Raw genomic sequence first — 15,951 nt, 5'->3', positions numbered from 1 at the left:
CATAAGTAAACAGAGCCATGCAAACAGCAGTGAAGGATGGGATATTTCTGATCTCTCACCTGCCACATTTCTTGCAGGGGAACTCTCCCTCCGGGCCAGCTGAGGCTTTGTTGGCTGCGGGGGGGCTGGTTTTACGTGCGTTGGTGTCGTAGCGGGTTTTGGAGGCTGGGGTTGGCAGCTGAGGGGGGGGGACGACCCCGACCCGGGACAGCGGCTGCTCCTTCCCCACGTCCTCCGAGGCCTTCATGATGAGGACGGTGCCAGACTGCACACAGAAAAGGAGTGAGGGGTCAGAGGAGGGGTAGCGATCATGAAGGCAGAAGGAGAATAATGAGCCTAAAGAAAGAGCTACTTTAATGTAGGATAGTGCGACAAAATGCCACTTAAAACACTACAGGCAAAAACTTTGATTTACACGGAAAGGTACATTTTTCAGGACCTATTTTGCTTCCGTAACTTGTCTTCTTTCAAAGTAGTGAAAGAAAACATCCAGAATAAACATTTAGGTGTTTGTTTTACAGACTTTGTCTAGTTGTGTTTACTAAATTCACCTGAAGTTAGCCAAAGATAATGCCTCTTTTGCATTTTTACATAACATTGTAAAACACGTTCATATTCAATGAATTCGACGATTATCCGTTTGTTATTTATTTGTATATTTTTCGCGTTTACATCTTGAGTAGCTTTCAAAATGCAAAACTCCAGTAGCGATTACGGAACTTTCCAGTTAGATTCCTCAATATATTCTGAATGTTTTTAATGAGGGGTCTGTTTTTTATTTATGATTCAAAGCCTCATTTGCAATATTATTGCTTGAAAAATGGAAAAAACTATTATTATAATAATAAATGGATGTTAGCATTATCCATGGTATAGATTTCTGCTCCAGAAAACGTTGCAAATTAGAAATTATTCTGCAAGATATGGCCTTATTTGCACATTGAAAATACAAAAAAGGACATCTTATTGCAAGTTAACAACTCAGAAACTTTGTATGTAAACCACTCTAATGCAAATAACATGAATAAAAGGATTCCTGTCGAGTCATTGTTTGCTGACGGACATAATTACACAATACAGAAACAACAGCAGCCAAGTTAGTGCTCTAAAACATCCAGCAGGGGGCGCCACTTCCAGCACGCAGCCACCAGGACAGGCCAGGAAGAGTTCAAAAGGACAAATGTGTCAAAGTCTTAAGCGAAAAAAACTGAGGCTTCCTTCCTCTCCTGTACAAACTACTGTTTATTCATGTGTAACTGAGAATATGTAGGAGTGAGTGTGTCTGTACGTGGAAACAAACAAATAATCATAAAGAACAAGACAATTGATCAAAGTGCTTTCAAGGCTTTGAGGTAATTACATGTTTTGCATAATTAAGAGACAACACACAGTGTGGTAATGAGAGTATAACTAGCGCTGTATTTATTAAGTTGACACACAACAATGTGAGTAATCCCTCGGGAGTGCTGACCTCTGTGGTTTATCAGGGTATATGCAGGAATCCTGAAGACAAATGTAAAACCTTTTAAGACCTTTTTTAAGACCCTTTCCACACATTTTAAGACCTCATCGCCACTTTGAGTTTTAACCGGTTACCTTGGCGACACACTTTACCTCACATTGACTATATACAGTATTGATTGTCCTTCCTCCTTATCTTCCAACCATTTGGACGCAAACTTGCATTTCCCCATAACGATGTTGCTTAGCAACCGGCGTAAACAGACCTTTGCACTATCAAGCAGTGAGCGTGCGATGTCCTGTTCTGACGACGTCAAATCTACCTACTCATAACATCAGATATTTATTTTAAAACGGTGTCTACTGGCTCCTACAGAGTGTTGCATTATGGGTTGTTTGTCATGTAGGATCTTGGCTAGCAAGTCAGTCTCCATAAATGTTCACGCTAAGGTTGAATGTGTTTACTTCAATCTTTGCTACAGAAACAGACCAGGAACTAAATAATCTGTCAGACTGCCGATCAAAACTTTTTTTGTATATATTATTTAAGAGTTTGAAGATGCTGAAAGTGACAGAAATCCTTACAGTTGCTTTCAATAGCCTTGCAGGAGAGTTTGTGTGCGTATGAAACTTGAAGCTTTAGCTGACAAACACACAGTATTTCATGTTTTACGAGAGAAAAGGATTCAAGTGTGAGGAGGACCATGTTGTTCTCACACTCTCACTTTCCCAACATGACTGGTATAAAGGCGTTTATGTATGTCATCTCAAATATGGGTCAATACACAAACATGGAGACAAGTACATCTCATTACTGTATTAATAATATATAGAAACAAACTTAAAGTCACTTCCTTAGCTGTCAATACAAGAACACAGTTTGCAAAGCTTTTAAAAGAGTAAAACTCAAGCAATTTCACCTTAAAAAAAGAAATTCCAGACACCTGAAGCCTTCATGCATAAATGATTACTATAAATGCAGTTGCAAAACAATTAAGTTTAAACCATTTGTTTTTACCCACAGCATATTGATCCTTGTTTATTTTACCACACAGGATAGTTTCAATTCGGAGTTTAAAATATTTTTGGAGTAGATGAAAGTCCAGATTATGTAGAAAAGATTTTCCAAGGACTATGTTGAAGTCTCGTCATAACCTTGAAAGCATAACCATTTAACGATGTCGCAAACACAGACAAAATCAACAAAGAAATACAAAATGGAAGTTTTGAGTTACAAAATGAAATCATATCCGAGCTACTTTCCCTTCAAAGTAAAAGACTCATGGTCACTGATAACCTTATTCACTTATTTCCCTTCCCATGCAGAACACATCATTCATTCCACACTCACATTGTCAGCAGGCTGCAGTGTGTGTGGCGCCCTGATGGGGCCGACATCCTGTTTCCTGTCAGCTGACCCTTCCCACTTCCTGCTGTCCTCCTCCCTCTGTGGCTCCAACCTCTGAGAGCCCTATTGGTCAAGAGAAAAACAGTCAGTAAGACAAGGAGACATTTACAGCCTGATGCTGGTTTACAAAGCTCTGCAGTGGAGCTTTATTATGCAACAACTGTCAAACTGCGTCTCTTGAAATTATACTTCTACGTTACTGGATGCCAAAACAAAATCTGTACCTGCAATGTTTCCGTGGATAAAACACATCTGTATCAAAGCTGAGGACAGTATGGTCACATAGCTGCATAGTTCATTTTAGATGCGACCGCTGAATGAAAATACTCTGAGCTGGTTTATTTCTGAATCGACACTCTGCAGTTTCACATCTAAAGAAAACGTTGTCGTTTCCTGTTTAATCAGATTACCCTGCAGTCAATCTGTTTATTTCTGACCAGAGTGGTGCATTAGTCCGTGCTTACTTTAGACAATTCCCCTGAACCACTTTTTGCATGCTTCTAAGCTGTTCTGCTTTCAGTCAAATAATTAAAAATCTATATTTTGAGTGCTGTAGTTCTTTCTGCAGCATTCATGAATCGCTGCAAAACGACTACAATTTACACACAAAAACTACAAGGAAGCATAACTGTTACAGTGACAACACAGAGACACAAACCACGTGGTCGTAAAACTACTACAAAAGACCCAAATTGACTCCGAAGAGGCAGTAAGTGACTACCCAAACCCCCCACTGTGACCGACTAGACAAAGACCACAGAGGGATGCTAACGACTACAAAGCATCACAACACAACAACAAAAACAACAGCTATAAGGTCTGTGTGTCATGCTCCTATTAAGAAGAGCTGGTGGGACATTTTGCATGGTTGTGATTGTCTGTGAACGTCTCATAATCCACCCATGCTAACAGACGGTTTGTTTTGCTTAATGTCAGGGTCTTGGTCCCCTAAATGATGTATTGACTTATAGATACATCAGCAACAACACTCCTGTGTCTGCAGAACAGATATTGAACATGTCACTGACCTTGTGGTCCGTCTCCTCCTCGGTGGTCTTGCTCTCCAGAGGCTCCAGCTCTCCGTAGATCTGCATCCCGCCGCGGCCGATCTTCACGTGCTTCTTGTAGGTGTAGTAAAACTCCACACACTGCGCCACTGACTTAGTGATGACCTGTAAACCACACACACATTCCCTTCCTTTTAAATGGAATTTCAATTTCCCGGTTTGTAAGAAAATGGCACTGTGAGTGACAGTACTGTGCACACTAGGTCTTCTTGCTAGGGCATTTTCAAAGTACTTAAAAACAGTCCTTAGCTGTTCTGGATAGAGCATTTTTATGCATTGTCTGTGTTTACTTTGTACATTTTGCATTGTTTTCTCTGCTGTGTGTATTTAACCCTGAAGAATAGATATCCATCTGTACGTAATATAATAATAAAAAGTGTTCTTAAGAAGTTTCATTGCAGAGAGGATGAAAAAACCGACATAATCATGATTAAAATTAATAAATACAATTTCCTAATCCTTTAATCTTGTGGTTTTGCCAATTAACATTGAAACTCTACGTGTCCTCCCTGTTGATCACTGTAGGGGCAAGGACAAGAAAATGTAACAGTATTCCAGTCTTGTGGAAAAACACTGATCAACTGTGACACGGCAAATATTCAAACAAGAACGAAACATTGTTCCATAGTGACTGCATTTCCTCTCCCTGCCCACCCATTGTCAAGGGAAATATTGTGCACGCTGTTATCAGCCCACAGCTATGCTACTGTGTGGCCTGGGCGAGAAGGAAGAGTTTTATTTATTCACCCTCTTGTGTTTAAAACCACATCCTACCTGTTTCTGCACCATGAAGAAGTCCTTCTTGTATGCAGCGATGCCTTTGTTGAACTGGCGTCTCTCAGCGGCAGTCCAGCTGTCTGATCCTGCAGAGAGACATTTAAAAAGAGACGGGGATCCAGACGTTCAAAAACACTCAGCAAGTATAGATAGATAGATAGATAGATAGATAGATAGATAGATAGACAGACAGACAGATAGATAGGTAGATAGATGTTTGCGTTGCAGCATAATAAAACACAAGGCAATGTACATAAGAGAAACTAAGACACAGACATAAACAGTCCAATATATAAGTCTCTCCTTCCAGACAATAATCAGAATGTGTGCCGAGTCTGACAAGTTCAATACCACCCCCCACCCTTAAACACACAAACACACACGCAAGCGCACACACACCGAGTCAAATCTCTTGGTAAACAATGGCTTCCCTGTCTTCTGCTTGGGATTAACCACATGCTGTAAAGCCCCTCCTCCCCTCCTCCCGTTGACCCTGACAATCCTCCACAGTCCCCCCCCACCCCCACCACAGCCCAAACACTCTCCCTGCTGCAGCTGCTTTGATGCAAGGCCTTAGAACGACTCAGTTTTAGTTGGTTTAAAGAAATAGGAGAGGATTCTCTTTGTTGACACCCCCATGATGACAAACCAGAACACAAAGTTCACTTTTCACTGAAATCAGCATTTTCAAGTTACCACAAATGCTTGCTGGGGTTTGTCAGATAACGCAAAAATGGAAACAGCAACTCCCTAAAACTGAGAAGCTGGAATTTGTTTGAATACAATGTACTATTGCAGCTTGAAATATAGAAGTTTAAACTCTATATGGATACACAGAACAATATGTTGTATAAGACGTACCTGAGTAGTGGTAGTGGGCCAGATAATGAGACTTGGGGAAAACTGGATTCCTCAGCATCAGGAGCGACAGAGCAGCCTTAGAAACAAACAAACAAACACTTTAAAAATGCTTGACAGTAAACACACATTAGCTGCACAACAGTGAGCCTTTAGGTCACTGCTGCCAAGTGAGCGGAGTCTGGCTCCATTAGGCACTCAAATTGTGCTTTATAAACCTGTAAAAACACACAAACCGAGAACCAGTGGGAGAGCGAGATAACCACTCTTCATGTTTCTCTATGAATCAGGTGAATGCATGTCATAATACTCTCTCTGGTGTTGGAAACAAAACTCGTGCTCTTTGAGAAGTCTTGACTATGCATGAATGCTGAAGACGGCAGTTGGAGCCGGACTGCTGCAGAGAATGGGCGCTTTGACAACCCCCCCCCCCCGCGCGTAGTTTCCTTGACAACATTGGACCAGTGCAGTGACATTGGTCGCTAGGGGCCTGAAATCTCCTCCAGTATGACCACGAAGCACTGACAGCTCTAAAGTATTGATTCAGGATCACCGGTAAAGTTACTGTGTGGACAAAGTCATGCACAAAATGTGTTTTCCATGTGAAGGGACTATTTCTCTCTGGTTCAACATCAAATAATTCCTTTTTTGGATCCACTGTAATTTATTGTCATTGAATAGGTCTTCTATAGACAACGAAAAATGTCTATGGACTAATTAATGTTTTTTTTAATAGATATTTCTTTTGGCCTTTATTTTAGTAAATGGGGGTAAGGGGTTTCTGACATGCATCCAAAAAGGTCCCAATTACATTTTTTAAAACCTCATAGTTAGAAAGCTAAAATTCAATAGATATCTAAAACATGTTTTTACCATATTGTAAAAGTGTTTGTTTGTTATTAAAAAGGTCAATTATTTAAATTATTAATCAACATACATTTAATCAGCCTTCATTCTTTTTCTTGTCTTAACGTTATAATAAATGAATTATCTTTAGATTTAGACACCGAGCATACGATTGGTTACTCAAGTAAATAACTGGCTTGCCAATGATGATCATCATCTATTAAAATAATGTAGTCACCCCCATTATTCGATTCAAGCTGGTCAAATAAATGTTCCTTTTTTTTTTTTAAATGATCATAGCATTACTCTAATTCTCTGAAATAATATACATGACTGTTGGATATTCAATAGGAGAGGAGTGAGCAGGAAACACTTCATATTTTGTCTCATGGCGTTTAACATTGACCGCTGTTTGGCCTCATTCCCACAAACAGAGCGGAGCACGGTGTTGGTTTTATATTGTTGGATGTGGCGCAGCAGATATATTATCCTACGGTGTGTTTTATTTGAGCAGGGCAGCGTGCTTTAAATAGCCGATTCCTGCAGAGGTCAAGGATGGACGAAGCAGATCTGCACTGCGGGCTGCTCATGCCCCGATGTGATCAGAGGTCTGCCAGCGAGGCAAGAGGTGAGAGACACTGGAAGCATCACTGCTGCAGCAAAGGTGGAGCGCCCGACTGACCAATCAGAAACCTCGGTGACACTATGAGTCAGGGCAAGCTGGTGAAAATCCAGGAGGACTTTTTTCACCCTTCCTCAGACATATTTCGGACTTTTTGTTTGTCTGGTTTTGCTTTAAAGTACAACAAAGAAATATGTGCATGTGATCAAATACAATAAAAATAACTCCATCTCAAAAAGATTAAAACATTTCACCTCATCTTGTTGAGTGCTTTCTGTTTTTGTAAATATCTCAGGAGAGAACGAGGAGGAACTTGGCTACAACACTGTGAAATCCAAAGTCATCTAACAATTTATTGTTGTTGAATGAATGCAGGCCCCGACTAAAGAACCGCTTTTTACACCAGGCTGTCAGGAGGCTGAACTCTCTCCCCTCTCTCCCCACTGGACTATACAGTAACTCCCCACGCACACTCGGACACTCAAATCCAGCACCAGACACTTGCAATAAATGCACATTCTATGGACAATCTTGCACTAATGTACATACCCAAAGACATTGATATTGAAGTGACTGTTATTTAGTATATATTCATTGTTGTGTTTTTGTATCTTAATGTGTGCATATGTGTAAATGTGTCTGTTGATTGTGTATATATAGGATATACATATTTTATACATATTTGATACATATCTGTATACATATCTGTATAATTGTATTTTTGTATTCGGGATTGTTGGAAACGTCATTTCGATCTCTCTGTCTGTACACACAAACTGATAATAATAATAAATAAAATAATAAAATAATAATTTGATTATTTGGTAATAAAATATGAAAGACAAAAGAAAGAAAAATCAAATCACAGTATCCTAAAGAATGGAGAGACATCTTCCAAGGTCTTGTTTTGTCTGACAGTCCTAAGATATTTAGTTTATTATTACACATAGGACCAAAAGCAGATTTGAGAAGCTGGAAGTAGGTTATTGCAGCTTTGTAAGGGTCAAATTAATGTACTTTCAAGGTACCTAAACCAAAATATTTGGTAAGCTTTTTATCATAATGAAAAAAGCTTTGAGAATGTGGATATATTTGGAAAACTATGAATGGAATTGCAAAAAAGTTCTAGCCTTGATATGGTAATGATTAAAAGTAAGCACTCAAACAGAGATGCATCCTTTCTGCTCTTCACAATGCCATCTCACCACACCTCTGGCTAAATAACCAAACAGTTTCACTTTCTCAGTCACCTCAGGCCACCACAGAGTCTGCAGATCAGTCACTTCCGTTCAGAAATCATTGACAGTTTAGATGAAACTTCAATCGCTTCATGAACACACAAGAGAGAAAGCAGCTCGGTGGAAAATGTGGTGCAGGAAGTCAAAGGACAGGACACATGTACTGCAACACAATCAGTACTGTAAACTCATGTTTACATGCATCTGATTAGTAATGATTCAATTCCAAAATCATTTATGACTTACATAAACCCACTATTGTCTATGACTACAAAAATCCATTGAATCTTGTTCTTTCAATCCTTCCCTAAAAACCCCTGACAAGTAGTCTTATTCTGAAACAGTAAATATGAATGACTTTTTTTTAAAAGACCTTTCAGATTCAGATTTAATTGAACATGGCAAAAAAAAGAAGAATATTGCCGATCCCTGATTGGTGCACCAAAGTACGTGACATTACTTCTTTTTTTTTTCCTTCTCACCAGTGAGGAGATTACACCAAAATATCCAAATATAGATATTTATCTTAAGGACAAAGCCAAATGACTAAAACTGTTCTGCAGAAATGACACAGAGAGAAAAAACAATTTAAAAGGCCTTGAGTTTAAAATAAATAAATGGTGAATCCCTCCAAATACTCATTTTCTACGTGTTACACAATCTATAAGGGTAAAAAGGTTGGTGTGCATGACATGTATGTTAGAACCAGACCGACCAGTGATGTTTCCATTAATCACAGAGGTCCCTTCCCTGTCAGTCAGTATGGATTGTTCTGTTGTGCTCACCATTATGTCCCCTTTGCACTCGTAAAGACAATGGTGGGCTAGCTCCTGGTTGGTGCCTCCTCCACACAGAACACTGGTGCAGGCCAGGTGCATGAGGTCTTGCACTGTGAACACACAGAGACAGAGACAGAGACAGAGAGAGAGACAGAGACAGAGACAGAGACAGAGACAGAGACAGAGACAGAGACAGAGAGAGAGAGAGAGAGAGAGACTGTGAGCAACTTGATGTGGGTGGATAATTGTTTTAAACATTATTGTGAGCGTGGTTTTATTGTGTTTCTCTGCTGTTAATCATGCAGGCTCAGCAGTTCTGTTGTGTTAAAAACAAAACCAACCCACAGTGGCAATTACATCTTTTTTTCAAATCATATTTAATTGCAGCATTTACCTGAAGGGTTTAAATTGCACGCATGTCTTAAAAACTTAAAAGGTAGGGTAGGTAAGAATGGAGAAACCAGCTCGAGTGCGCTAGAATTTGAAAGTACGCAGCCAAAAAAAATCTGCCCCTTCCTTCAGACTTCCTTACAGAGCCCCTCCTCCAACACACACGAACGCGCACATGACCAATGAGGGCACGAGATCAGTTTGTGCACAGATGGAAGGCTGACAGGCAGGTCGGCCATCCAGTTACTTTAGCCGGGCCGGCTCAGATGATTGGTCGTGCTTTTTACAGCGCCACGGCTTCCACAGATGACATTTTTGTATGGATTTTTTGTCAAAGCACTTCAGATATTCATTGCTATCGGGATGTTAAGAGCATTCCATGGAATATAACAAGAAGTGTATCTCGAGCCGGTTTCTCAAACCTACCCCACCTTTAAGTATCTTAAAGGGATAGTGGAAATCCGCGAATTTTGGGTTTAACTTATGTATTTTTATTAAAAAAGAAGCATATTAAACAATTTTTTTTAATTTCATCCGCCTAGTTTCATTTTATTTTCAATTTTACTGCGCCCTCTCAATGAAACGAAATACTTCGGGAATCGTCGGGAATCTTCGGGTGATGACGAGAGCATAGGAAGACGGGCACAAACAATGGCGGACATTCAATAGCATTTGCATGTGAATAGCCGACCTTTATTATGGTGAATAGATGTGTTTTGTATGGCTGTAGTGCGACAGAAAAATTCTACGTGACACAACGACATTGGATTAACCTTGAGATGCGTTTTTATTCCGTTGAACACAACTTTTGATCACAAATCAAAAAAGGTAAGACGTAATTATTGTAATATTTTTGGAACCGGATGTTGTTTACTTTCTCTTTTCTGGCTGATAGCTCCAGGAATTCGAGGTCTTACAGTGATGACATTACATGTGTGGAATCTGTGGAGTCTCAGCTTTAAATCGTATATCTTGTTTGTGCAGTTAAGATAGTAATAAGGGCATTTCTACCGTGTGTTGTGTGTAAAAAAGCGTTAGCATTAGTTAGCATTGTTTCGCTCAATGCTAATTCAAAGGCTTGGTATTACGCTTGTGTTTTTTCTAGCTAACAATTGTTCTTATTGTCAGTTAGCGGAGTTTCTTACCTTTAAAAGGGTATGAAACATTAATAGTTTCATAAATGTTAAGAAGCCCTGAGACATGTGAGAGAAAAAAAACGGTGAGAGGGGTCCACTGGGGGGACCTTCGGGCTTAACTGGTTAACAATGATTAATATTTGTAAAGGCTACAGGTGATCTTAAGATGCGTGAGCTATGCTTAGGGACCTACCAGTCAAGATTATTTGTGCGTAGGGGTGCATCATCTGGCGCCTGGTCCTTGTCATCCTTGCCATTGCCCATGCCGTGAACCATCACCTCGGGCTCGGGCTCGAACAAATAAGGACGTAATGGTCCATCTTCTGGCTCAATATTGTCACCATCGTCGCTTACTGAACCGGATTCAGATTCAGTTCCTAAAACGACATTTTCGTAGGAAAGCCGAGAGGATGTTTCTGACTCGCTATCATCACTGGATACCTCGTACAATCCTTCTTCTTTGTCTGGTATATTTGCCCTTCCACGTTCATTCTGCATAGACGCCATGGTTTGTTATCGTATCGTCTTCCTGAGTTTTCGTCACTTCCGGTTAGGCTGAGAAACATTTCGTTTCTAAAAAACTTCAGGGAAGCTGCAATAAAGTGCTTCTAACATGCGTAAGGCAATTATTATATTTTTTTAATCAGGTGTGATTGTTTTGGTACGTAATTATGCTTGTATATAAGTTAAAACGAAACTATTTGAGGTTCCATTTCCACTATCCCTTTAATGAAAATTCAAAAAAACTAAGAAATAATTTGCAACTTTTTAAAATGTAATGATGAATTATTGAAAGCACAGAAAGTTACTTCTGTATTTCACATTAAGGAAATGACTCGAGTTTTAAGAAAGTATTTGACTGATTATTTCACATACATAAAAGGTCGTAAATAAATGAACTGTTGGAACAGATCATCAGCTTCTCAGTAAATAATGTCGGTAAAAAATCGAACAAGTAACAAGATAACAAGATCCTGCTAAAGCTATCTAGCAATATTAATCGTTTGGTTTGTTTATATTTTGGATTGTTAAGAATGAGATGTTTTATTGTTTTGTCTTTCACGGGGAACCCAGAAAGAATAATTGTTACTATGGATATTACAAGTGGGGATCTTTAATAAAGAAAAAATAACTGCTCATGTTACAAATGTGAAACTGTATTTGCTACATTGCTTTGTTGTTGATAGTGTAGTTATGACAATGAACATCTTAGGTCCCAGGCTCCTCCAACAGTGCAGTACAATAGTCTATATACAAGTCATTGGAATATTGATATATATGAGTTGCGAACAGATGAATGTTCTTTCAAAAGTTCAGGTGTTTAACATTCTTATGGCCTGTGGGATGAAACTGTCCCTTAGTCATTTCCTACCTCTCTGCGTGAAGTCGGGCTTTTCCTCCAGCTCAGTCAGCGGAGTCCAGAGTTGATCCGCTCGATGCTGATCCCGCTCCACCGCCGACCGCTGCCTCAGCTCCGGCACCTCGGCCTGGTACCGCGACCCAATATTTATCCGTCTGGGAACAGAACATCAGTGTGAGCGACAAGGGCTTAAATGGGATCTTTGGAAAGGCAAGTGTATTTATATATAGCACCTTTCAACACAAGGCAATTCAAAGTGCTTTACAAACATGAAAGACATTAAGAAACATATAACAGGACATTTAAAAACACTCATTTAAAAGCAAAGATAATAAAACATGAATAACAAAAGATACATGACTAAAAGTTACAGTGAAGTGTGAGATACCCACATCTGAAACGTTTAGGTCCGACTCTCAATCATTGCTAACTTTTTAGCAGAAATAGTTTTCTTCGACCTCACTTTCTTTCTACTTTCTTTTTTAACTGATCCTTTAGTTATTTCAAGTGTTTCATGCTAAACGAACCCCCCTTTGCAAAATTAATCAAGTGCCTTCCTTTGTTGTGAAGTGGTATTTGTTCACAGTTAAATATCACATAACAATACCAGATTTCCTCTGGTTTTATTTCTAAGCTCACATTTTGAATTCTTGGCTTTTCTATCTGCTCTGATCTTTAAATAGTCACAGCAGGATTGTTGAGGCTGTGAGCCCCCGAAACCCTTGCACTGTTTTGAATTCCAGCTTGTTACACCGCTCCTCTTTTGCCCTCTCAGCATAACGCATAATATGCAAATCCCTTTCAAATTGTGTGTGCACTTCTTGATTCACTGATCTGATAGTCCATGGATCCTGAACCTGGAGTGGGACAAAGGTCATCCTCAAATAGGGAGAAAGACTCATCATCCCACAGATGCATGCACTCTCTATAGGCTTCCACTGAAACCTGATACCTCAATGCTACAGTTGTGAAAATCCTGCTGTGTTGCATTAACACACAATCCTGTTCTAGCATGCCCCCTCCCTCCCTCCCTCCCTCCCTCCCTCCCCTGCTTTTCCAGTAGGCCTGCGGTATTTCCAGCTGAGTGTGTGTGTGTGTGTGTGTGTGTGTGTGTGTGTGTGTGTGTGTGTGTGTGTGTGTGTGTGTGTGTGTGTGTGTGTGTGTGTGTATGTATTCTGGCAGCCTCCCCCAGGGAAGGTGGGCTGCTAAAGGTTGAACTGAGATGGCTCTCGTGTGTTTTGGATAACAGCGGGCCCAGCTGAAGGCATGATTTATGGGCCGCCTCGCTGGCTCGTCCCTGACTAACTGCTGAGCAGCTGGCACCAGTCGGGGGACAGCTTGCACAATGAACCCCCATAAACTGCTCCTCACTGTTGACGCAACTCTAAAGTGAGTCTCACTAACACTAAGAAAGTGGATCACATCACTCCTGTTCTGAAGTCTTTACACTGGCTTCCTGTGTGTCAAATAATTGATTTCAAAATACTGCTACTGGTTTATAAAGCTTTGAATGGTTTAGGCCCAAAATACATTTCTGACCTCCTGCTAAATTATGAACCATCCAGATCTCTCAGGTCTTCAGGGACTGGTCAGCTTTCTGTCCCCAGAGTCAGAACTAAACACGGAGAAGAAGCGTTCAGTTGTTATGCTCCAAATATCTGGAACAAGCTCCCAGAAACCTGCAGGTCCGCTGCAACTCTGAATACTTTTAAATCCAGGCTGAAGACTTTTCTTTTTGCCGCTGCTTTTAATTGAACTATTCACATCTTAAACTGCACTGTAACTTTTATTATCTTTGCTTTTTAATGCCATTTTCTTAATGTCTTTCATTTTTGTAAAGTCCCCCCAAAGGTAGTTAAAGTCATTATTGGGGTTAAAGTCCCCTCGTAGGTGGTTAAAGTCCCCTATGTGTGCCGTTTTGGTTTCAAGACCCTGGTTCGCGGAGGACAACAAAAAAGTCCTAGAAAAGACAACTTAAACTTAACTAATGTGCATTTAAAGAAAAGAGGAATAGTTTTGGCGAAAACTAAAAAGGTACCATGGGATACAGGAATTAGTTTTGGTTTCAAGGCCCTGGTTCACGGAGGATACCAAAAAAGTCCTAGAAAGACAAGGTCAACTTAACTATGTGCATGGATCGAATTGAATTGCCTTGTGTTGAAATGTGCTATATAAATACACTTACCTTGCCTTTATCTGACTGTTATTACAGGATGTACTTTTATTGAGACATTAGACTGCATGGTTAGATAAGAAGGCGAAGGCTGGCGCTAATGCTAGCAGTGGATGACAGGGCAAAAGATTCCAGTGGTATCAGCGGTAGGGAGGAGGAACGCCTTAAAAGATGGGTTTAGCATTTCAAGAAAAATATGTTCGCTTTCAAGACATTTCATTTTCCATCCCAGTGTTATGATTTCATTAATTGATTGCAGAGCTTCTACTCCAGCTATGGTAATGCAGGCTCTGGCCATCCAACTCTCTGGAAATGAGAAACAACATCCCCCCTAAAGCCCAAAACCTTTCTACAATGGAAGAAGATAATGTGTGGAAGTTGAGGGAAATACTCACGGCTCTATGCTGACTGGAGTGGCCTCTCCGATAGCCGACAGAACGGGTGGTGTGATGTCACAGCTGTCTGTTAGAGAGGCAACACAACATGCACTCAGTGATATGGAAGTAGATGACAAAAAGACAAGAATATCAAATACAGAAATCCATCAGGCATCATTTTAATATTTATAAAGTGACTTTCCTAAATCACTTTTTTTTTTAAAGTACACATCAGTGGAAATGTTTGCCAGAACTCTAAAGTGAGTCCAAAAAAGATTCCCCAACTGATATTTAAAGGGTTAAACTAAATGTATCCTCAGTGTCCTTAAAGCTCCCCCTGTCTTTATTGCTCTAATTTTCATAAACGTCCAACCTATCAGTATTTGTGTTTACATTTAAGGAGTAACCCGGCTGATATACTGAAGGTCTTATTTGGTTCAAATGCACTGTTAATACCCTGCAAGTTATTATCTTAACTTTCAAAACCACATTTTATAAACTATTTGTTTTACATATTTACATTCACCTCTCTGTATTGTGTTTTTTATTGAAAGGTTCAGATTGACAAGAGACAATGCAGCTGGTAATGAAGTGTAATTTGAACTCCTTGATAATGTTCACATGCTCTGTTAATACCCTGCAAGTTATTATCTTAACTTTCAAAAAGATGCCCCAGTTAAGATGCCCCGTGGATAATTCAGACAGGTATTTTCTTTATTTGTTTTACTCACTGGAGCGCAACAGGCTGCGTGTTGCAGACTTGGGGGTGATAGGAGGCGCCAGGCCCTGGACGCTGGCTGCAGCCGACGACAGGAAGGTGGAGAAGTAGAGGCCGGAGCCCTCTCGGACAGGGCTGAGGATGGGCGGGGGGGTGTAGGGGGGGATGGAGAAGGGGTTTTCAGCGAGGCGGACTGGGGAGCGCAGGTGGCTCTGGTAGGGTGTCATGCTGGAGTACATGGGAGGGGCGATGAATAAACCAGGTTTAGGCGGCGGGATGAAAAGAGGCTCAGGCCGGGGACGCCGTTTAGACTTTTTGCCGTCGTCGTCCCGCTCTCCTTCACTTCTTCCATTCTGGAGAGGAAACAATTATAGTTTCAGTTAGATTCATCGCAGTGCACTTACATTTTATTTTTACATGCAATGCTACTATAGACAGGGGTGCACATAACTTTCTCAATGAGGTACTCAGATGTACTCAGTACCAGGAGTCAGTGTTTGGTACTCCAACTTCTGGCCCCACGCAAAGTTATGTGATGGAGCCTGAAGCCCTCTGTGTCGCGAAGGCCGACGGGGGGGTGGGGGGGGGCGCTAGTGGAGTACTTCGGGACCATAGAGCGTGAATGTTGTGATCAGCTGATTTTGCAAAGTTCTCCAGTGTTTGCGCGGGGCACCGAATGTGCACAGGGGAGTCTCCCTCCGCAGCTGGTTGGCACAATTCCATTGTACAGACCGACGTTAA

General features: G+C 40.6%; 1 protein-coding gene across 3 annotated transcripts in view; it reads right to left on the bottom strand.

Moving 5' to 3' along the window:
* The window catches only part of mideasb (mitotic deacetylase associated SANT domain protein b), a 31,346-nt gene that overhangs the window by 4,323 nt on the left and 11,072 nt on the right, over positions 1-15,951 (bottom strand). For all 3 annotated transcript variants that reach the window (XM_034235335.1, XM_034235337.1, XM_034235334.1), the window contains exons 4-12: positions 15,224-15,563; positions 14,511-14,577; positions 11,955-12,097; positions 9,063-9,166; positions 5,575-5,650; positions 4,711-4,799; positions 3,898-4,041; positions 2,813-2,932; positions 60-265 (exon numbers count right to left, since the gene is read on the bottom strand). In XM_034235335.1, coding sequence (XP_034091226.1) covers positions 60-265; positions 2,813-2,932; positions 3,898-4,041; positions 4,711-4,799; positions 5,575-5,650; positions 9,063-9,166; positions 11,955-12,097; positions 14,511-14,577; positions 15,224-15,563 — 1,289 coding nt within the window. The remainder of the gene's footprint in view (positions 1-59; positions 266-2,812; positions 2,933-3,897; positions 4,042-4,710; positions 4,800-5,574; positions 5,651-9,062; positions 9,167-11,954; positions 12,098-14,510; positions 14,578-15,223; positions 15,564-15,951) is intronic.

Source organism: Gymnodraco acuticeps, unplaced genomic scaffold, assembly GCF_902827175.1.
Source record: "Gymnodraco acuticeps unplaced genomic scaffold, fGymAcu1.1, whole genome shotgun sequence".
NCBI classification, from domain to species: domain Eukaryota; kingdom Metazoa; phylum Chordata; class Actinopteri; order Perciformes; family Bathydraconidae; genus Gymnodraco; species Gymnodraco acuticeps.
The sequence above is the reverse complement of the archived record's forward strand: the minus strand, read 5'-3'. Positions and strand labels throughout refer to the sequence as shown.